A 22,892-nucleotide genomic window follows, 5' to 3' on the forward strand; every position below is an offset into this window, starting at 1 on the left:
AGCGAGTTAGCAGAGACCAGCTGATCAGAGGTAACAGAGGTTTTTAACTCATGACCTCGGTAAAGAGTTGGCCCACAGGCGGTTTATCACTGATGTTTTGGCATGTGATAGCTTGCTTTTGTCACAGGTGGCAGTTGTACTCGCTGACCTAGGCTTCCGTCACATGCAAGATAACATTAAAGAACAGGCGTATGGAGAAGATGACAGATTTTTCAGCAGCAAATCTAAGGTTGACATGTTTTTTAGAAGAACTTTCTGGGTGGGGGGAAAGCCCAATCCTCTTTGCCTTATATTTGGGTAAATCCTATTGWTAAATGGTTAGCATTAGAAGCATTGGCTTCTATGGCAAATAGAAAGAATAAGAGTTGTAGTTGCAATGACTCATCTTTGCTTTAGCCTACTACATTTCAAAGTGGGTAAAGGTTTGATGGGCCTCAGAAGAAGGTAAGAGTTTGGATGTTATTTCCTTCTTCCAAGCCTACTGTGTAATGCCTAATGACTTAGTTTTGTCCCATGAAGAGTGGAAGCTTGCCTTTTTTTTTTTTTTTTTTTTTTCTAAAGAAATTTGCACCTCAAAAGGAGGGGCAAAGATTTCTTTTAGGTTACTAAATTGTACAAAAACAGCTGTCTAAGCTGCCCTGTAGACTGTCTAACCAGACTGAGCCTGAAAGACGATGTCAGATGGGAAGAGCCAATGAAATAACCAGTTTACCAACTCGTGCGCAATACATATGTCCTAGCTGTGATAGCATTTAGTCTCACAGCATGAAATGCCAGTATCTTTAAATATCTGCTTCAGAGATCTCTGATTAACTGCTGATATATTTAAATGTTTCCGTTTATTATTAATAACTATTCATTTGAAAATGTGTTAAGTTTTTATGCTGTTTTAGAATGTAGATTTAAAAAAAAAGGCATAGTAATTAATTAATACTTCCTTCTTCAGATTACTTCCAGCATTTGTAAATTCTGGTTAATGTGCCCTTTTTGTGTAAAATAAACTTTCTACAGTATTTTTTATTCTTAAGAGCATCTGCTAGGATTTCTAGAGATAAATGAATTAATATTCACATACTATAGTTTGTCCTTTGCCTTAAACTTATCCTCAGCTTAAGCTGAGTTTTCCATTTTTAGGCCAAACTGCCAACCCTTCTGTAGCTGATATCTCCCACTTTTTTTTTTTTTTTCATATTCATTAGTTAAAAAATAACTTCTAAAATATTAGGAAGATTAATTATGGATACATTTGTTTGTATAGTTCCAAAATACTGATCTATGTAGTTGAGTGATGCTTGATGATATTTGAACATATATTCTTCTTATTTATTTCATATACTTTCTGGCCATTTACGTATGGGAAGAAACTAGCTAAATTACCTGATAAGAGTTCCCCAAATGGTACAGGCTTTTTATTGCTTGTTTTTTTGTGTGTATTTTTAGTAGTATCATTGTATTTGATAAACCTTTTTTCCTTTGCTGCTTTACATTCAATGAGAATGAGAATTATTGCTTAGAGTAAATAAATGGAAAGCAAAACCCATAGAAAATTCTGTTGTTTCCGTGCCAACACTTACTCTACATTTTGCACACATGCATTCAGATGGGGAGCTGCATTGTACAATAGCATAATAGTGGGCCATCTAAACTAGTACTTAGGAAATATTATACAGAACAGTTTTGATACGGACTTTTTTTCCTGAATAGATAAGCAGCACCATCACAGCCTAAGTTTTGTCAAATGTGAATTAAGATTGTACAGTTTTTCCTAAATTCTGGAATAAGATTTAAAAAAAAGAGTATAGAGACAAAAAGCAGCATCATGCAGTAATGTCTGTGACATGCTTAGATAGAAAAGAGGAATTTAATGGGGGAAGGAGCCGTAATTCCTGTTCTAACCTGTACATTGGCTGTATTAGTGTATTAAATACTTCCCATAATGATGTATCAYGTCATGTGCATATCTCTTCTCTTTCCTCCTATTCAGACCTATGCCAAATCTCCTCCTCCCATGATCATGATCATACATTCAGAGATGTACTAAGAGAGAAGCCCAGCAGTTGTTCATTTGATCAGTCATGTGTTTTCAAACGTTCATGTACTTAAGTACACTGTTCGGTTTTATATTTGTAAAGTTAGGAACAGTTACCTATATTTGTACTCATTCTGAAATTTAAATTCACTGAAGCTGTTTCCATTTAATAATGTGGTCAAAAATATTTACAACTAATTATCTTCATTCCAAGCTGAAGGAATTTCACTGAAATCCTCACTGCCTCCTCTGCTAAAATAATCAAAATACCCCTCCAGGCAAACAGCAAGAGCAGAACAGATACATGTTTGGGGAAAACTGTGAGCATATGAAGCAGTTGTAGAATAGAAAGAGTTTAACTGCTTTCACTATAGCAGTCATGACCAGCAGGGCCCCTTTTTAATATGCTTTCTTGAAAAGTATGCCCAGTGCACGTCATGAGGGAAGGGCCAACCAGCTGCAGCACATAAATTACAAAGATGGTATCGGAATGTCTTTGCCATACCAACCTACATACAAATTTATGAAAGCTATTTCTGTTTAAGATTAGACTGAGGTGAAATGTTAGTATGATCCAAAATTGAGGTGTGATGTAGACAGCAAGGAGTGACACTGTGACTACAGTGAATTTTGCCATTGATTTTGCTAAGCTTGGGTGATCTTACTTGGGCTGATATTCCTGATTAAGCTAATTTTCGGAGGAGCATTCTTAGCTGAGGACAGTATTTTATTCTCAGATGGTAACAATTTGTTTGCGGTGAGCAGTGTAAGTGCAGTTCTCTTTCAGACTGTAAATGTAATAGCAGCTTTTTTCTTTTAAAAATGCCTCCCACCGACAGATAAATGCTTGATTCTGTGGTGGTTAACTTGGAAGACTTCCATTTCATAACAGCAGTGAGACATCACTGACGATATATTTTTTAGTAGGAAAGTATTAATCTTGGTGCCAGCTTCTTCAAAATATGATAGTAAATGTCCAGAAACACGTTATTTGTGATCTGTACCTGTAATTGATTAAATACAATAATGGATGTTTACTGAGCAATATAAATTATTCCATTTTTTCCCCCTTGAAAATAAGTATTGGGTATAAAAGTCTAATAATCCTATTTTGGGTAGTGGTAGCTTTCAATGTTTTTCTATATAAAGATAAGAAAGGTAAGTGAGAGTATAAATTATGGAGCAATGGAGCTTTCAGCTTAGGTGGATTCAAACCTGTCTTGGATCAGTAGCAGAGAAGTGAAAGTTAGTTTGTCCTTAGCCTTAGTTATGGACATACCTGTGACATTTGGCACTTGCTGGTTTCTAGCCCCCAAAGTAGCAGTGTTGAAAGAGTATATAGGAAAAATTTGGGGCAGCTGCTACTACTGCTTCCTCTACTTCATCAGCTGAACAACATCAACATGACTAATCGTTGTGTGCATGAGTGTGTGCTTTTTTTTTTTTTTTTTTAACTAGGAACATGAAGGAATGAACATACACAGCAGTTAACGGCTGTGATCATACATCTTTATACACTTTAATTGTTTATTTTATTACTTTAAGTTCTAAGTTGAAGTTCTTTATGAAAGTATTTGCTTACATATTGGATGACTGAAAAAATATTTGGCATTTTCTGGTGCAGCATGTTGTCAGTAAATTGTGTGGTTTTTTTCTCATCAGGTGCTGTTATATTACTTGGAAGAACCAATATGTTTCGCTTTAACCACCCCAAAGAAGCTGCCAAGCTAAGGGAAAAAAGAAAGGTGAGATTGAGTATTTGGGGGAATTTCATCAAATGAAAGGAAGAGTTTGTAAGCACAGTAGTGTTTGTCTAATACTTTCATTTTATGGTCTGTTGTTAGAGTGGACTGCTGTCTTCCTTCAGCTTATCTATGACAGATCTTTCAAAATCTTGTGAGAACCTGTCAGCAGTTATGCTTTATAATCCAGGGTGAGTATATTCTGAAATGCAGTTGTATAAATGGCACCAGTTCTCCTTGTTAGTGGTTTGAATGTTTCAAGTGGCAGTGATAGAAATTATTTTGTTCTCAAGTTAATACTACATTCAAGCTAAATAATGGGCTTCCAAATGATGTAAGAACTTTTCAGAAACTTTATTTGAACTAATATTTCAAGTCTGTGCTAGAAAATGGGATAAAAGGACATTGAGGAGGTTTCCATTATGCAGAAAACTTGCTCTTACAAGGGATCCACTACTCAAAGGCAAGAAAAGTAACTGCACCAGCTGACAGCCACACTGACAGATCTGACACTAATAAAGTCATAGTGCCTGGACTTCAGGAGGCAAAGTTTGTCATTAAAACCAAGGCAGTCCAGCACAATTATGATATTGCAAACTTTACATTTATACTTTCTTGAGAATTACAAGATAACTTTTTTTTCCTGAGAAAAATGTATTGTAAACTGGAAATTAAGTAAGACTTCTAAAGTTCATTTAATACCAATACAGGCATAAAAAGGCCAGGAAATTAGTGTCTTAGGTTCTCATCTATATACCTCTTAGTAGGTGGCTAGGGTAGGATATGGAGAACAGTTTTATTATGCAGTTAAAATGAAATAGACTGCTTGTTGTAGAGAAACTGTTTTTAATGTTTTTACCAGTGTTCTTAAAGTAATTTAGAGGGAATTGGTGGTGTTGTGTTCAGATTTCCCCCCCCCCAAATGGCTAGTGCTTGTGTTTTGAATTGAGCATGAGATGAAACACCTTAACCACCTACGTGCTTTTGAAAAATTGGCCATATTTTGATAGTGCAGCTTTATTCCTGAGTTTGTGTGGGATTGCTCTTTGTCCATTAGAACTTAGGAAGATTGAACAGGTAATGACAAATTCAAGTTAAATAATGTGTTAAATATTGTGGTATGTGTAATAACTGCTTCAAATGTCATTGTTGCTCTCTTGCTACTAAGTTACCTACAAAGAACTCAAGACACTGAGCTGGTTGCTCATAAATTACACATCTTTTTTCAGACAGAGGTGAAAGAGAAGGTCAAAATGTAGACTTTTTTTTTTTCTCTCTTTCAGCCTTTTCAAATAGGTTGATCTTCCATTGACAGTTGCTGTTGAGGGCTAGGGAAAGTTCCTGGCTATTCTGTTACCTCTGATTATGAATCTGCTACCTTCATCACTTCCTAGAGTAATAATGTTACACTGAATACTGCTATGAATAACTGCATTATACTGCACAATACAGAATCACAGAATGGTTGAGGTTGGAAGGGACCTCTGGAGATGGTCCAAATCCAACCCCCCTGCCCAAGCAGGATCACCTAGAGCACATTGCACAGGATCGCGTCCAGGCAGGTTTTGAATATCTCCAGAGAAGGAGACTCCAAACCTCTCTGGGCAGCCTGCTCCAGTGCTCTGTCACCCTCACAGGAAAGAAGTTTTTCCTCATATTCAGGTGGAACTCCCTGTGTTTCCATTTGTGCTCGTTGCTTCTTGTGCTGTTGCTGGGCACCACCGAAGAGAGTCTGGCCCCATCCTCTTGACACCCTCCCTTTACATATTTATACACATTAATAAGATCCCCTCTCAGTCTTCTCTTCTCCAGGCTAAAGAGGTCCAACTCTCTCAGCCTTTCCTCATAAGAGAGATGCTCCAGTCCCCTAATCATCTTAGTAGCCCTATGCTGGACTTGCTCCAGTAGTGCCATATGTCTCTCATACTGGGGAGCCCAGAACTGGACGCAGGACTCCAGATGTGGTACTCAGCAGGGCTGAGTAGAGGGGGAGGATCACCTCCCTCGACTTGCTGGCAACACTCTTCCTAATACACCCCAGGATACCAGTGGCCTTCTTGGCCACAAGGGCACATTGCTGGCTCATGGTTAATTTGTCCACCAGCACTCCCAGGTCTTTCTCTGCAGAGCTGCTTTCCAGCAGATCCACCTCCAGCCTGTCCTGGTGCATGGGGTTATTCCTCCCCAGGTGCAGGACTCTGCACTTGCCTTTGTTGAACTTCATGAGGTTCCTCTCCACCCCTCTCTCCAGCCTGTCCAGATCTCTCTGAATGGCAGCACATACCAACCTTGACACTTTGCAATCACTGTAGACTAGGACATATTGTTTCAGCATTGCTTCAGTTGTAGTCTTTCAGATTTACAGTAAAATATAACAGTATGGTCAAGGTCCAGGTGAGCATAGGCTTAAGAATGATTTCCCTGCCCAAGGAGTTCAGATAATGTCAAATCATGTTTGATAGAGAGGATTTTTTTTCTGTGAGCCATATAAAAATATGTCTAAAGAGTTAATTGATTGCCTCTGGGATGGAATAGATAGCACCAAATTCATTTTTTTTCAGTGTGTTTTGTGGAAGATGGCTTCTTTCTTCCTTATCAGATCTTCAAACACCTCACCTTGCTTTCCTGGAAATCTTACAATATGATTAATATCTTTAAATTACCAATGTACTCAGCAATTTTCAGAAACACTATAGTTTTTCCTATTTAGCACTTGTAGCTTTTATTTCCCTCCTTCGGTGTGATTATGAGGGAACTACTCTTGTTGAAACTGAGGTGAAATACTCCTCATACTCCTGAACATTTTCATGCCTGTATTTTATTAGACAGTAAACTATGAGCAGAGGGTTAATTATTGGTATTCTTCTGCTAGTCTGTATTCAATTAATCTTTGCGAATTGACTTGCGAGAATAGGTGTTTTGTCTTGCTTAATTTGTAAACACAAACCAGGATTATGCTTAAGGCTCATTACAGGAGGAATGCAAGTCTGCATGACTGTCACTTGTTTGTGAGCAATAAAACCTGTTCAAAGTTGGACATTGTCACTGTTACATACACATGTTTTCCTCTAAGTGAGGAAGCTCAAAGTTGTGTATTTGTAATTTAAGCTCTTATCCCTATCTTCAGACACTTTAACAATGTTTAAAATAATATATGCCACACCTAATAAAATACATTACCCACACAATGCAGAGGCTGTCTGTGTCCTAATAGATCAGTGATTTAAAAAAATAATAATTTCAATTATGACTGCTTTTACTGCTTTTATGACTGCTGCAAAGAGAAGGCAGGCTGTGAAGTTTGCTCTGCTGTTTAACTGAACCATGATCTTAGAAATCAGTGGAAGAAAACATGTTCCATTACTGATGTGTCTTTACGGACAGCAATTTGACAACAGCAGCTTTTCAGCTTAGGCTGCGCTTCCATGACAATGTTTGATTTGTCTAAGTAGATGCTAACACTGTCTTCTTTCCATCTCTTCCTTTGGGACAGCACTGTTTTTTTTCTGATCATACGGTGAGTTTGTCCAGGGAGGTAATTCTGCAGAAAATGTCACTTTAAGGGTGACAGGTAGCTAGGGTAATTAAAGAAAAGAAAACGTGCTTTGGATAAAGCAGACCACAAATGTTTAGGGTGTAATAATATTTTAAAGACAATGATGCCATATCCGTAAGGAGTTAAACAGCTTGCAGAACACCTGAGTTCTGGACTTCCAGCTGGGGATGCTGCTGAGCAAGTACAGTCCTGCAGTGGTTATTTTTCTAAGTGGTGTCTGTGTTCAGTCTAGGTAAAACATATTCAATAAACCTAATCTCTGGAGTTCAAAAGGCAAGGTAATTGTAGCAAAGTCGTTAGGTGAGGAGGAGCGTGTTGCTTTCTAGGAAAGTAGAGATGGAAAAAGACTATCCTTCACTAAATTTGGCTTGGGTTTTATTATTATTTTAGCATCCAGGAGCAACCTAGGACTTGGACTACTTCCTTTATTGTGACTCTTTATAACAGACTGTAGTATTGCCTCGTTCCTGGTTTGACAGCTTTCATCAGTTCTCATAGTGTGATGATTTACTGGTCACCAGCAATGTAGATGTAGATGCAACAGCAGACCCATTGCTTTTTGTGGGATTTCTGTAGCTGACCAGCGTTCTGCCTATTGTTAATTTACTACTTTCAACCCTTTTCTTCCAATTTCAGTATTAATAACCTGGCAGCTAAATTTGCAGTTTCTGTAGATTGTAATAAGCAGCTTGTAAGATCTATCATCTTTAGCAGTAAATGGCAGAAGAGCCTGTGGATTATTGCTTTCAGTTGTTGTGATAGCGGATAAATAACATCTCTCCTATTGTGGTGTTTGCAGCGAAATTTAGGAGTTTAACCCCTAGTGTGTGCTCCATGAGAACTCTCCCAAACGTGCAAAGTACTGGTACCACAGGCTTTGTCAAGAATGTGCCCTGAATATTAAAAGTCTGCTGCTGCCTACACCCAGAGCTGCTGCTGTCTTTGGGTAAAATTGCACCATGCTGGGAGGGGAGACAGGGGATTCCTCCATTCCTCCTCCTGCGTTTCTTCCTCACTCAAGGCAAGGGCCATCATTACTGAGCAAGGAGTCACGCTCCTTTGTTGTACCAGAAATCAGCTAGACGCTTCTGCATGGTAGCACAGCTCCAACAAGTGTGGGGTGTGTGGGTGTGGGTGTGGGTGTGTGTGTCACCCTCTCCTACAGTGACATTATAACCTGGAGGTTAGGACACTGCTGGCAGGTGGGAGATGGACATTTTTGTTTGTTTAACTGGCCTAGTGTTTTAAGACTTGAGGAGTCTCAAATTGTAGAAAATTCTGTCTTGATTTGTTATTTATGGTAAAGAACTGACTTAATTTATGCTCAGTAGGTCAAGAGTTCTGTTATCTAAATTTTTAAGCTTCTTTTTTCAGTCTGAACGTTTGTTAGTGGTGGTAACTGAGGCAGATTGCATCATGCACAAAACAATCTCTCTGCATTATCTTAGGCACTATATCTGGTAATGATTACTAAATGCTGGTTGATTAGTGGAAATTGCTGTACTCCACACATTTCTTTCTATAGAGTTTTTCTCTAACAGTGAAAATCTTCTTTTCCCTAAAGAAGACAGCCCACGTATTTTGCCTACTGTATTTTGTATTTTTCCTGTCTGAAAAATCATAGTATCATCTTTATAATTGTGTTTTCAAATGGGTGGTCTTTGTGTGTGACTTTTGTTGTGTTTCTAAGTTTGGCTGTTGATTTCCCATATGTGGAGGTAGTTGCACAAAATTCTGGTTTAACATGCAAAATTCTCTGTACTTCTGGTTCCCAGTGTTTGTCTTTAATCTGGTGTCATGCAACACTGCTTCAGCTAATGAGCTTTGGATAAAATAGAGTTTTGCTCATAGATTTAGTTTGAAGATTTAATTGGTGGATCTTTTGTAAGTTACATTACAGTGTAACTCTAAAACCACTTATGGGAAACCTTAGTCTTCTCATGGATTTAGCTTTTTTTAATTTATTTTTATTAATCATACAAATTGGCCTACTGAGCTAGCATTGTAGTATCTTTGTAGTCTTGCCAGTACTTGGTCTTTCCTAATACATGTAGTAGCAGTTCACACTTTTTTGTGCTGTGTAAATCAAGCTATTGTAGTGTTGTACTAGTAAAACTGACTTTCTTTTCTCTGCAGCTTGTCTACACTGTTCTTATCGCTAGATATGCCATGTTTCCCAGGAAAATGGTGACCATTTAATTCTACGCTGATCAGATTAAGTTCTTTTGTGGGAGTTCTACAAAAGAAGAAAGACTAGATTCTAGTTCTTAATATCTGTCTTTGTTTTAATTTCAAGCTAATATTTTTTTCTGTTCACAGCAGTGCTCACATTTATTAAGGGAGTAGAGGTTATGTGAGAAAGATTTTTATTAAGGATAGACTAAAAGAAAATACGTCTCTTTTGCTGAAATAACTTCAGAACTGATAACCAGTTGGAATCAAATATTGCAGAGGGCTAATGATCTCAAAAGTAGAAAGTTGCTAAACATGTGAAAATGGGCAGCCAGGTAAGGAAGATGGCCATTGCTATTACCCCGACAGAAATAAAGGCTGCAGCTTGAACGCTGTTGACAGAGAATCCCCGTGGGATAGAGATGCAATGACTACACCCATGGTAGGAGAGCCCTCAGTGGAGCTCAGGCCTTCTTAGGCATCAGAAAGCCTACATAGCAATACGACACCAAGCTGCATTAGCCCTTTAGTCCATAGGACTATGTTTTATTTGTCTAAAAAGCATTAAATATACTTCTTTTTTTTAAAAAAAAAAAAAGCTTTGTGTAGCATTTGGAAGCTATGGATTGCGGGGGGGAAGGCTGATGATAATCCATGTTTTGCTTTGGAAAATAGCCATATTCCCTTAAGAAAGAACCACTTCCACATTGTTCATTCCTGTCTTTACTGAAAAACCACCAGCTTCATTTCAGTGTTTGAGGTGGCAGAGAGACACTTCCTGAAAGAGTCATGAAATATTCACCACTAATCTGTTTTTATATCGGAATGATTGCTGTGATGGCTCGTTTTCTTTGTATCAGATCTCAATCAAAAGCCAGTCACCATTTTTATGCCTGTATAAAATAATTTTCCAAGATATGTGTTTTATAGGACATGTAAGTGGTTTTATAGGACATGCAAAATGGTTTTGCTCTGGGTTTTGTTAGCATGTCTGGCAAGTTTTACTTCATTATGGCTTAACCAAGTTTGAGAATACTTGTAAATGGCCTTTGCCAACTGTCTAAGCAAAGAAGGTCTACATCTGACGGTGCTCAAAGGACATCTGCATTTTGAGAATCCAAAGCTGTATCCCCCAAAATCTATGTTATCTTGGACTGAAATAACAACAAGCATGGTGAGGTTTGTCAGCTAAACCCTAGCTAAGAAGTGAGGACTAACAGCTGTGAATTCTGGAGACAGACCATAGCCAAAGCAAGGGCTTTTGAGATACAGCTTTTAAAAAAAAAAAAGCTCGGTAACCAATGAGTTAGGCTTTTGCTTTGTGAAAGTCCCTGGAGATTCATTTTTGTTCTCAGTCTTGGATAACTTTGTGGATTTTACATTGGTGTTACAGAAATTGTGATTGAATTAAAAATATTAAGTGGTTATCATCTCTCCCAGTGCTGTAAGATTAAGCTACTCCCCAGAAGTGCCCTTCCTAGACTTTCTCTTAATGCAAATGTGAAAGGGCTGTTGGTAAAATATTGATATGAAGGTGCTGATTGTCTTGGATTGTGTACTTAGCAAATGTGGGTCTGGGGTTTTTTTTTAATATCTTAGGCACTGTAGAAGGCACTTTTTGAAATGGATTTGTGGGAAATAAGGAAAAATGTAAATTGTTAAACTTGTGTTTCTCCATTATCGAAGTGGTTGGAAACATGCTTCTTGAGCATTTATGAATGGAAGTTCATTTAACTTGCTTTAGAAACATTACACCGGTATATTTTTTGCTTATTTCCTGGGTATTCCGTTTCAGTCATAGGCACACGTATGATTTTAGAAAGAAATATTAAATGTACCTGTTTCTTAAAAAGCTGTCTACACAATTGCAATCATGACACCTTAAATCTAACTTATGAAGTAGTTTTAAATTAAACTGCAGTTCCTTAAGTAATCAAAGTTAACTTATGGTGCAGGTTTGTTTTGTTTTATCTCACTCACTAATCTACGAAGTCTTTAATTGGTAGTGAGTCTGAAATAACTGGATATTTGTGTATTTGATTGGATATTTCAATCCATATATATAGGTTCTCTGTGCTTTAAAAAACTAGTTACATTTATTTTGAAAAACTTTCTTATGAAAACATAGATCTTTCAGAGGAAATTAAATCAAAGAGAGAGTTCTGTGCAACAGTAATATGAACTAATATTAAAAATAACAGAAAATACTCTCCCCTAATTATTCAGAACTTTGTCAAACTAATTGCATTAAAGTCTCAAAGTGTTTTAGATAAATGGGTTTGTGTCGCATTCCATGCTTGGATATTCTACGTTGCATGAATTTGAAGTTTGCCAACCCCACTGATTACATCATCATCATAATTTTTTCTTGGGAGGAAAAGCAAGAATGACATCCGTGCCACAGCTTAGTTCCAGGTGCTCTTTCCCTTCTCAGAACTGGCCAAGTTAATAAACCAAAAGATTATGAGTATCGACTATCATAGACACTTGAAAAGCATTTTTAGGAAAAACTAGCTATTTAAATTTGACTTTGAGCTGTAATGTGATTGACTGTTCTGTGAATCTAACCAGTTTAACCTCTGATCAAGCAAAATGTTGTCAACTTTAAAATATTCTTTACTGCTAATGTGTTTTTTTTTTTTTCTATCAATTCCTTTCTTAATCGATCACTCTGTTTCCCTCTACCTCCCATGGCAGTCTTTTCCCTGTGAAAGGACCGATCTGTCTAAGGTAGAGAAATTCAATTTCTATGTATTGATTGCCATGTCTGCATGTAGTTAACTTGCAGAGGCTATGCTAATCATTAATCTGTCTTGTTTATCTCTACTTTTATATATATATTTTTTTTCCCCAAAAATCATTTACTTTTCTGTTCCTACACAAGTGTCRGGCAGCATGGTATATAATTTGTAACCCTAATAAAGGAAATATTTTCAGTTATTGTAGACAGTAGTTTTATAAAACCTTTTGATTTCCATCATTATAATAATCTTTTAAACTGACACCATGAATTGTATAGCATCTTCTTCTTTTTGGTGTGTGATTTTTTTTTTTTTTTTTTTTTTTTTGTCAAAAAATAAAAGCTTTTTATTGATTTTTTCCCCCCCCCCTTTTTATTTAGGTTAGAATTTGAGAGACAACAACGAGAGGAGCTTGAAAAGCTGGAAAGTAAAAGGTAACTTTATTGTGGTCTTTATATATTTTTTTTTTCATATATATACGTGAAGAAGTATAAAAATATATTAAGTGAAAAAAAAATATGTGTGTGTGTGTATATATATATATATCTCAATCATTGTGGACTCATTTAAACCATTAATTTTGAATCACAGCATTAATCAGCAAGCAGAGAACCCTGATTTAAATAATTTTGTCTTGTTTTTTCTATGAAGGCTTCAAAGACTAATTATTTTCTTGAAGAACTGTTGATTCTCATTGATTAGTAACCAATTAGACATGCTGAACTGTAGCCAAATGTGATCTTTAGCAAAAGAAATACCAAACTTAAAGTTATCAAGTAGGTGTACTATCTAAATGTAAATTATGGTTCTCATTCTTAATTTTCATGGTATTATTTTAAAAGATGGCAAATGAGATATTTACACTCTCTCTCTCTCTCTCTCTCTCTCTCTCTCTCTAAACACTTGAGTTGCCTTTGGATGAAGTCTTGAAGGAAAGTAGAAAACTAACACTTCAAACTCTGCTTTTTTAAATAAATAAAACTATAGCGATAGTATGCACATACCAATAATATTCATCAGAACATTATTATAGAAATTAGTTTGAAAGACAAAACAAAGTATTGTTGTTAGCTGGTGAACTGAACTGATTGTTCTGGCTCATCATACCTACTAAGATTTTAGAAGCAGTTGATCTCAGCATCTTGCAGATCACAGCCTTGCTTTGATAAGCTGAAAGAGTCTTTCTGCTTTCTCAGCTTTAGACTGCTTTCTCAGTTTTGAAACATCTGGTTATATAATTGGACTGAGTTATATAAACTCAAAAAGAATAACTCTGAACCATTAGAAGCTGTTATTTAGAAAAAGATACAATAAAGACAGTGATATTTTTCCTTTTTGTTACGTTGATATGGTTTGAATTCAGATTACGATGAAGTTGCTTTGCTTCTGCTCTAATTTGTCAGACTTCAGCTTCTCCAAAACTTACTGACGCATTGTCTTTATGTGTGTTCAGGCAATTGTATTAATGGGATAATTGTAACATACCTTCAAGTCTCAAGTCTTTCCTCAGTTGGAACCCATTAGAGCCTTTAAAATTAGTATCATATGGACATAGTAATATGTCTTAAAGTAATTTCTTCTCAAATGAGTCTGTTCCTAAACTTATAATCTTGTTTATCAATAAATTAGATGGGTTAGAAAGAACCCATTGAACTAAGAAATCGATTTAATTCATCTGTTAGCTCAAATTTGGTAGGGGCAAATTTCTAATCAAGTCCTTTTATTGAAGTCTGTATTTAAAAAAAAAAAAAAAAAGTGTGTGTATGTGTGTATATACCCATGTAATTGTATTTACTCTTCACTGTGTGCACTGATATGTGTTCTGTCAATATTTTTATTGGATTTGACAGAGCTAATACAGCCTAATATTATTCTACCAACATAAATGCCATTAATGTATTTTCCTGTAATTTCATACATCCACAACTTTGGGTGTTGATATAAACTGTATTAATTTCTTTACCATTGTCTCCAGCACTGAGCCAAATCCAGGTAATATAAGATCTTAACCTGTGGCACAACAAAATTATCCAAAAAAAGTTCACTTTAAACTTTTCAGAGCGATATATACTGCAAAATCCTTGTCCGGACCTTCTTAACTTCTTAGGGAAATGCTGTCTTTTGGAAAAAAGAAAGGTTTTAAATCTCCTGTGTAAATGTTCTATTGTAGGAAACAAATAGAAGAAATGGAAGAAAAGCAAAGATCTGACAAGGCAGAACTTGTAAGAATGCAGCAAGAGGTAGAGTCACAGCGCAAAGAAACAGAAATAGTACAGCTGCAAATTCGAAAACAGGAAGAGAGTCTGAAACGACGAAGTGTTCACATTGAGAGCAGGTTAAAGGATTTGCTGGCCGAAAAAGAAAAATTTGAAGAAGAGAGGTTACGGGAACAACAGGAGATAGAGCTTCAAAAGCAAAAGCAGCAAGAAGAAATTTTTGCCCGGGTCAAAGAAGAGCTGCAGCGACTACAAGAACTTAATCATAATGAAAAAGCAGAGAAAATGCAGATTTTCCGAGAACTAGAAAAACTTAAAAAAGAAAAAGATGAACAATATATCAAGCTGGAATCAGAAAAAAAGAGACTTGAAGAACAGGAAAGGGAGCAGGTGATGTTGGTGGCTCATCTAGAAGAACAGCTTCGAGACAAACAGGTCATGATAGAGCTACTGAAGAGAGGAGATGTTCAGAGAGTTGAAGAAGAGAAAAAAGATCTTGAAGATATTAGAGAATCTCTTTTGAAAGTCAAGGAAGCCCGATCTGAAGGTGATGAAAACTGTGAAGAGTTAGAAACAGCACAGCATAATTTCATAGAGTTTAAAAGAAAACAAGTAGAACAGTTGAATATTTTAGAGAAGGATTTAGTTCAACAAATGGATCACCTAGAAAAGGAAATAGCACATGAAAAAGGAGCTCTGGACCACTTAAAGTTTGGATGTGAAGAACAGTTAGATATTGCCAAGAAAGAGGATGAAAACTTTGTGGATGCTGTACTCAAGGCTGAAGAATTTGACAAGATAAAGCCGGCAGAATATAGGCTCCAATCTAAAGCACGCCAGCTTGAATACCTGAAGAATAATCATTTGCCAGCTCTGCTGGAAGAAAAGCAAAGAGCTTCTGAAGTCCTTGATAGAGGCTTGTTAGGATTAGATAATACTCTTTATCAAATTGAGAAAGAAATAGAAGAAAAAGAAGAGCAGCTTGCCCAATATAGAGCTAGCACAAACCAATTGCAGCAGCTTCAAGAGACGTTTGAATTCACAGCCAATGTAGCTCGTCAGGAAGAAAAAGTTCGGAAGAAGGAAAAGGAAATCCTTGAATCAAGGGAAAAGCAGCAGAGAGAGGCATTGGAACAAGCTGTCGCTAAGTTAGAAAGAAGGCACTCTGCCTTGCAACGTCGTTCCACGATAGACTTTGAAATTGAGGAGCAGAAACAGAAGCTTGCCACCTTGAACAACAGCAGCAGTGAACAGGCAGGTCTGCAGGCTAGTCTAGAAGCTGAGCAAAAAGCCCTGGAACAAGACAGGGAACGGTGAGTATTATGGTAGCATCAAGTTACTGGAACCTGGGCGCAAAGAGTGAATCTTATACTTTAGATTTTGAGAGAGCAAATTGTTCTGTTTCCCAGCGTTCAAGCTTTCTGTTGAGCTTTAAGTAATTTACCCAGAATTGAGACTGTGTATCGCTTTTTAAAGGATTCTTGTTCTCTAATTGATTTCTGTTCTGTTCAGATACTTATCCCATCCCTAGCAGCATGGTATTTCCATTAATCACTGCATTATTTGAATAATTTTTTTTGTCTGTTCAGAAAGCTCAGGCAAACTTCTGTCTTTTTGCAGCTATTTACACTTATAAAATTAATGTATAATATTTTGTTTCTTTATATGGTTGTTCAAGATTTATATTCTGATAGCTACAGTAGACTGCCAGCTGTCTTTCATCTGATGATGTGCTGCACACTTCTAGTATTCAAAGTAAACAGGTGTAATGTTTAATGTTTAGTTATTGGTTTCAGGGCTAAAAACAATATAGACTAGCCATATATCCATGTAAAATTTGATGTTAGCTTTGAGCTTATTTGATAAATACAGAGCTGTGTTGAAGCACTTCTATGTGATGACAAAACCTATTCTGTAAAGAAGCAATGTCATCCGCTATATATATAATAACTGTAGATTAGCATTCAGGGTAAGTATGGGAGGGTCAGAGAAAGGTAATTCAGATAAGGATGAGTATTCCTTTACCAGAGAAGAGGAAGAAATTTTTTTGCTTTGTTTTTGGCCCAAGCAAAAATCCATTGGAATTTGTGCATTGAATTTAGGTGGAATGGAAAAAGGGCAAAATTGCTATTTTTTAAAATGTCATTTTCAGTGTTGTCCAATTTGATAATGCTAGAATTTTAAAACAATTCATTATTGGCAAAGTAATGACTTTTTCTTAGGATAGCGTTTGTGATGTGGTTTTTAATATTCCAGTGATGATTATCCAGTTTGCTTTCATACAGATTTCAAACAGCTGCTTGATTAGAAAAATCACTCTAAATAGACCAAAAATAAACTTGCCTATAAACAAATTGATAAGTTCTTTTGTATCCTTATTCTTTTAAACTGTGATCAGAAGATAATAGTTTCTTTCTTTACCCCGTGTAGAGGTTACTGTTTCACTTTACAAAGCTACATTGTGTGGATTTTAGTTAAGCATTTTCAGTACAGATTCACTGTTTTGTTGTGGATATTGCTTTTATTTGTCATAATTGTCTTGAAAAGCATATAATCTAGTTTTGTACACCGAGCATCTAACTTGAATAACATCAGCTATAAACAAAGGGATGTTCCCCAAAAATGGACAGCTCTTAGTTAGCCCTGAAGAGACTGCTGGATTSTGTAAGTGAAAAAATATTCTCTATATTCTCAGCTAGAAGACTGAAATTTGAAAGATACTGAAGAAGTGAAAAGGTGTTTTTTCTTTTCCTTACTTAAAGTCTTCTGGCACAAACTTAAAAAAAAAAAACACCTTGTAGTCTTTGAGTGAAAGGCCCAGAGGCCTGTATAATTCAGTTCAGAATGTCATTTGTGCACAGGGAGAGTTGACTACAAATATTTTGGCAGGAGAAAGCCTGAAGATACCTAATAGTATGTTAAATGTTTTAGGCCAGTTATATCATTCTTATGCATGAGTGTTTGTGTTTACAATTTGGAGTAAATTGGAGCCTGTGACTTCAATGTCTTGGGCCCTGTAGTGAGGAGATGAATTGTATGTGTTTCTTATTGTTTATCTGGATATTGTTGTGTGATGATATATTCTAGAAAGAGAGGTTCAAATCAGTGTTCACGATCAGAAAATTTTTAAATAGTGTTCATTTGAAATGCTGTGTAAGCATAAATCCATATCTGGATAAAACTGTTTTTCTCCGGTCTGAATAACTTCTTAATAAATAAGCTAGCTCAAATTCTCTCTCACCTCCAGGGAGGACCCCCAAAATGGTAACTGGAAGTTAACTTTTACTGGAATTAATGCTTACATGTTTTGTCTTTATTGGCACAAGATTTGTGGCAATAGAGTGAAAATAAATCAAATTTAGAGTTGTCTTTCAGGGTCGTATCACTCAAAAGGAACAAGGTGTGGTTCAGTGCACTGGTGAATGCATCACACAGCTGGTTAAGTTTATAGCTGTAGTAAGTGATATCTTTTGACAGTAAGATGTGTACAAATCGAGAGAGAACCTATGTTCCTTTAATGTAATTCTGATCTTGGCTGCTAAATTGATTTTCCATAGATGCAAACACTCTCATTTCCATCAGCCATCTCCCATCCACTTTCCCTCAGGATGCCGGACTGTTTTGCTGCTAATCAAAAGGAACAGATGGCCTCTAGCTGTGCTGCAAAAAGTGCTCTCTCTAAACCTGAAGTAACAATTCAGCCTGCTTTAGTCCAGCCTAAGCCTCTGCATTTGTCCTCTCTCTTTCCATTCTTCTGTTTTAACCTCCAAGAGGGAATAAAGTAGCCATAGCATCATACTTCTGAGGCTGTATGGCTGAAAAATTTAAATACATGCAATTGTTGTGTAAGTGTGGAATGCCAATTTGTAGTTTCCCCTTCTTTTGTAGGAAGTTGGGGTTTTAGGCATTACTTGAAAATTACAGAATRAAAAAAAAGAATTACCTTTAGAGACAAAAATTGTAACAGAAGCAGGGAAGGCTATTACTGTGTTACTAATCTAATCTCAGCTACAATACAAGTGAAAAGTGTGTTCTGTGGATTACTTTGTTATTATGTAGTTTAATTTAACTAAGTGATAAATACTGCAAGAAGTGCTTCTTATTTTGTACTAGATGCCTCAGGCATTTTCAGCCAAAAATACTGTATCAAATTTTATATATTCTGTTATGTGCATGAATCTGACTGATGTGAAATTTATTTGTTAGAGAAGGTGAGGAGGTTTCCATTTTGGAAGATGATTTATTAGGTATAAAAATAAATACTAGACTTTATTTTGCAAGTAAATTTTCAAAAAAAAAAGTACAGAAACAAGGAATAGCTGGAAATTAATCAGATTTATGTGTTTTGTACCCAGTTTAAAGATTTTCTTATAAATATATTTTGTTACATCATTGTTTTAAGTAGTCTTTGTTTTTTGGATTAGTATTGTCTTTTGAGTTGTTTTTTTTTCCATTTATCCATTTATTTATCACTAGAAGCCAAATAACTGAGATCAATAGAGTTCTGTAATAAGGAAAGTTTATTCAAGTGATCTTACTAGATAGGTTAAGTGTTATGAATTAATATTTGGTTAGATGCCAGTTGCACTGGAAGCTATTAAAAATGTTTTATTTAGCTTAACATTGCTGTTGTAAACTGTTTGTCAGTCTCTATTATCCTATCTCAATATGCTTAAAGAAACAATAGGTATTTTTATGTCTTCATAAATATTAATACCTAAAATTCTTCTTAGAAGTATCCCAGTGTAAGTACAGCACTTCCCACATGAACKGTGGGAATCAGTGGTATTTTAAAACAGATGTGAATTACATTTTAAGATCTCTTTGTAGCCTGGACCAAGAAATTCAGCAGCTGAAGCAAAAAATATATGAGGGTGATGGTGGACAGAAAGGAAATCATGGCATATTAGAAGAGAGACTTTCTCATACCAATTCCCCTACCAGCCCAACAAAGCCACAGCCATCCTCCATTCCACTAGTTGATGATAGGTAGGTAACCTGGATATCTGCAATATTTTGTCACAAATTCAAACAATAGCTTTAGAACAGAAATAATTTGAAAGATCATTTTGTCAGGGTTAGGCTGTAATTAAATACCATAATTGTACTTAGAGTAGTCTAGACRTAAAATTAATTTGCTATGCTTTACTTCAAATAACCAGCTGGCTAATCTGTGGTTCCTGTGCAGTTTGTTTTAGAACAGAGGTTTGCACAACTGTAGACTTAAATGCACTTAATTTTTTTTTGTGTTTAGAGTTACTTCATATGATACAGCTTTATGCATGCTAAAAGCAAAAAAGTAAATGAAATTACATTATGCATTTTTAATAGRGCTGCAGCCTGGCATCACTTAAGAAAAAACTATTGTTTTTTCCTCTCAGTTTGTTTTACACTTATGCATGGAGTAATTAATATCAACTCTTGGAACATTCTTTTTGTTTGAAGACATGGATTTTGTTAGTCTAAGTTGCCCATATTACAAAACTAATAAAAGCAAACTATTAAGTAACAAATCAAATTCCAGCCTTCTCTTTCTTCCTCATCTCTCTAACCCTCAATGACACTTTTATGTAGATATGTATATATAGCAGTAACTTAACCTGTGGTTCATTAAATTGTTTAATGGTGTTTATAAATTGTTAACCTTGGACTGTTAAATGAACACTTGCTGAAAAAACCCTGTTCTTTGCAGAGGGATAAAATTGGTCTAACGTTAAGCTTGCCAGTTAAGAAATTGTGCAGTATTTAGGGTTTGTAACCATTTCAAAGAGCCCTTAAACCTGCTTTGTTTGTTTGTTTGTTTTTTAATTTAAGAACGTACTTTTTTCTACTTTGCATGTATCTCAAAGGATAAATGCCTTTATTGAACAAGAAGTACAGAGACGGCTTCAAAATATTCATCACAGATCTGAGGATAACCGTGCTAGCCTGTCCTGGTCTGCAGAAAGTTTAAAGGTGAGCAGAGCTGGTTAGGAAATACTGAATTTCAAGGCACCTTGTGCAACCAGTGATTTAATTTCATTGTTCAATAAAGTTGGTGGTTTTGTGCATTTGTTTAATTTTAATTTACCAAAAAAAAAAAAAAACAGTAAATTGGGGATGTCAGTTTTAGGTTTTGCTAGTCGCTTTTTCTAGTGACTGTACAGGTCTAATGGCCTTTGTAATGAAGATTGTGTAAATGGCAATAAGAAGTATTCAGACAGAGTCAAAATGTTCATTTTATGCTTTTATTAATACATTGAATAAAATTCCATCCAGAAGAATGGTGACTGTTTGCAAGAACACTAGTTACATGCAAATGCTTTTTTAAAAACTAATAACCTGATTAATCAATTAATCAGGTTAAGACTGGTTTAATTCAATATCAAGATAGTTTTTAAACAAATATAAATAGGAAAATGGTCATTTTGGGGCCATTAAATAGGCTATCTCTTCCTATAAATACTTCTAAACCAACTTGTACAAGAAAGGCACTTTATTTAATTGTTTTATTATTACCTGCACCTTTTTTATTCTTAGGCTAATGAGAGGCTTAATAATGGCACTGTTCAACGCAAGCTGAAGTATGAGGTAGGTCATAATTTGTCAAAATGAAATGACTGTCTTAAATTATGGCATGCCTGGTAATTAAATTTCTTAACGTTTAGCTGCATAATTAGAATTTCAAATTCATTGAAAGATTAATGGATAATAGAGACAGCAATGTATTTTTCCAGCTTGGAATTCTTGCAGTGATTTTTGCAGGCTGGGCACAGCTTTTTCCTTATTTGAAAGGTGTGTTGTTATGGTGGAGGTTTCTTCCTTGTTTTGTCATAATTCTTTATTTGGAACAGTATCCCTTTCCCATTTTTAGAGGATAAAAGCCTTTCAAGAGGAGGAACTAGATTGTTTGAATTCAGAATACCATTTCATATTTGTAACTCACAATGAACTCGCTACTGGAAGGGTGTTTAAAACATTAGCAGTAACACTAGGGAAAATTTCTGAATGTGTCATGAAAGTTTAAAGTATAGACAATTCTATAGTGTTTTTTTGTTTTTTGTTTTTTTTAACTGAGCCTTAAACCCCTCCCACAGTATTTGGTTACCTAACTTTTACTTGAAACACATGGTTAATTAAATCTTGAATTGGAGAGTAGCTCCTAAATATCTTTTCAGATCTGAGCCTTCGTAGTAGGAGGGTGGCTACACTTACTTTTTTTTTTTTTTTTTCCTAACTGTTTTGGACTTTTATGCTGTTTTGAATTTTACACTATCTCGAACTCAATAATGTAGGACTACATTTGTAGGAATTTAACATTGCAATTTTGTGGAAGGAAAGAAGATAATAATGGGCATATAAATTTCTTTATTAGCCTTTCACTTTCCTGTATTTTTTGTGTAAAACAAACATAAACCAAGTGAAATGGATACTGTACAAAAGAAAAGCTGGGAAGATCAACCATTCCTGAATCAGACCTCAATCAGTTTTGTTGGATTTGATCTCTCAAATTTTGGTTTACTTTGAATGATTGTACAAACCCAATCAAAATTAAACCTGCATTTAAGAAATGTTCAAATCTGAAGATCTTTTTTAAAGGTGTTTCTATTTTTTTTTTCTTTTGAAATTTTTAACAGAAAAGTCAACAGTGGCAGCCACATTATGGCTTTCCRTTTTTATCTAAAGATGGCAATTGTGCTTCTGAGTTGTGTGGAGAAAACACAGGAATAACAGAGCCTAAAAGACAGAAGGAATATACAGAGATGTGGAATATATTTTCTAGTCCTGGAAGAATCTCCTCCCCCTTTACATCAGAAGATGCGTTTGAAAATGAAGGGAATAATTCAGAACAGGAGAGCTTTGCTTGTCTTTGTGACACTGAAAGTAGCTTTACTCAATCTAAAAATACCAGTACTTTAAAGAGGAAGAATGTTCCTTATCAGAATGTTTTATCTACTTCCTTACAAAGTCATGACTTAAATAATGTGGTTTATTCACACTATAAGGTTGAAAATTTCAATCATTTTGATGATAAAAGAAGCATTTCTTGGGAGCATGACAACTCAAGAACTGAGTCTGATTGTTTCCACTTGCAACATCTGTCTCCTTTAGGATCTTTAACGTGTACTAATGAGCAGGCTGGTTTTAACAGCATATCTTGCCATGTCTTTCCTCAGTCTAACACAGCTTTGGAAATAGCTTGTAAAGAAAACAGTCCATTTAAGGCAGTGCACCGGACAATCCAAGGCCAGTCTAGTAATTCTCAGCTTCCAACTGAAAAAGCCTCTGATTTGATCTCTTCTAAGTCACTAACTTCTTGTTTTGATGTGAGGCCAGAACAAACCTATGGTTTGGGATATCTTTTCAGTAAGCTCTCCTGCTTTTACAAAGATRCCAGTAGTCATCTGCTCAACAGTACCGTGGTTTCTAAGCAAATTAAGGAGCTGGGAAGTTTAT

General features: G+C 35.8%; 1 protein-coding gene across 1 annotated transcript in view; it reads left to right on the plus strand.

Moving 5' to 3' along the window:
• The window catches only part of KIF16B (kinesin family member 16B), a gene marked incomplete at its 5' end in the record, with an annotated part of 126,166 nt that overhangs the window by 49,564 nt on the left and 53,710 nt on the right, over window positions 1–22,892 (plus strand). Inside the window, 6 exons of the mRNA XM_026055955.1 lie at window positions 3,692–3,774; window positions 3,874–3,962; window positions 12,621–12,674; window positions 14,411–15,769; window positions 20,306–20,411; window positions 20,976–21,026. Coding sequence (XP_025911740.1) covers window positions 3,692–3,774; window positions 3,874–3,962; window positions 12,621–12,674; window positions 14,411–15,769; window positions 20,306–20,411; window positions 20,976–21,026 — 1,742 coding nt within the window. The remainder of the gene's footprint in view (window positions 1–3,691; window positions 3,775–3,873; window positions 3,963–12,620; window positions 12,675–14,410; window positions 15,770–20,305; window positions 20,412–20,975; window positions 21,027–22,892) is intronic.

This window comes from Apteryx rowi, unplaced genomic scaffold, assembly GCF_003343035.1.
Source record: "Apteryx rowi isolate R43461 unplaced genomic scaffold, aptRow1 scaffold_128, whole genome shotgun sequence".
NCBI lineage: Eukaryota > Metazoa > Chordata > Aves > Apterygiformes > Apterygidae > Apteryx > Apteryx rowi.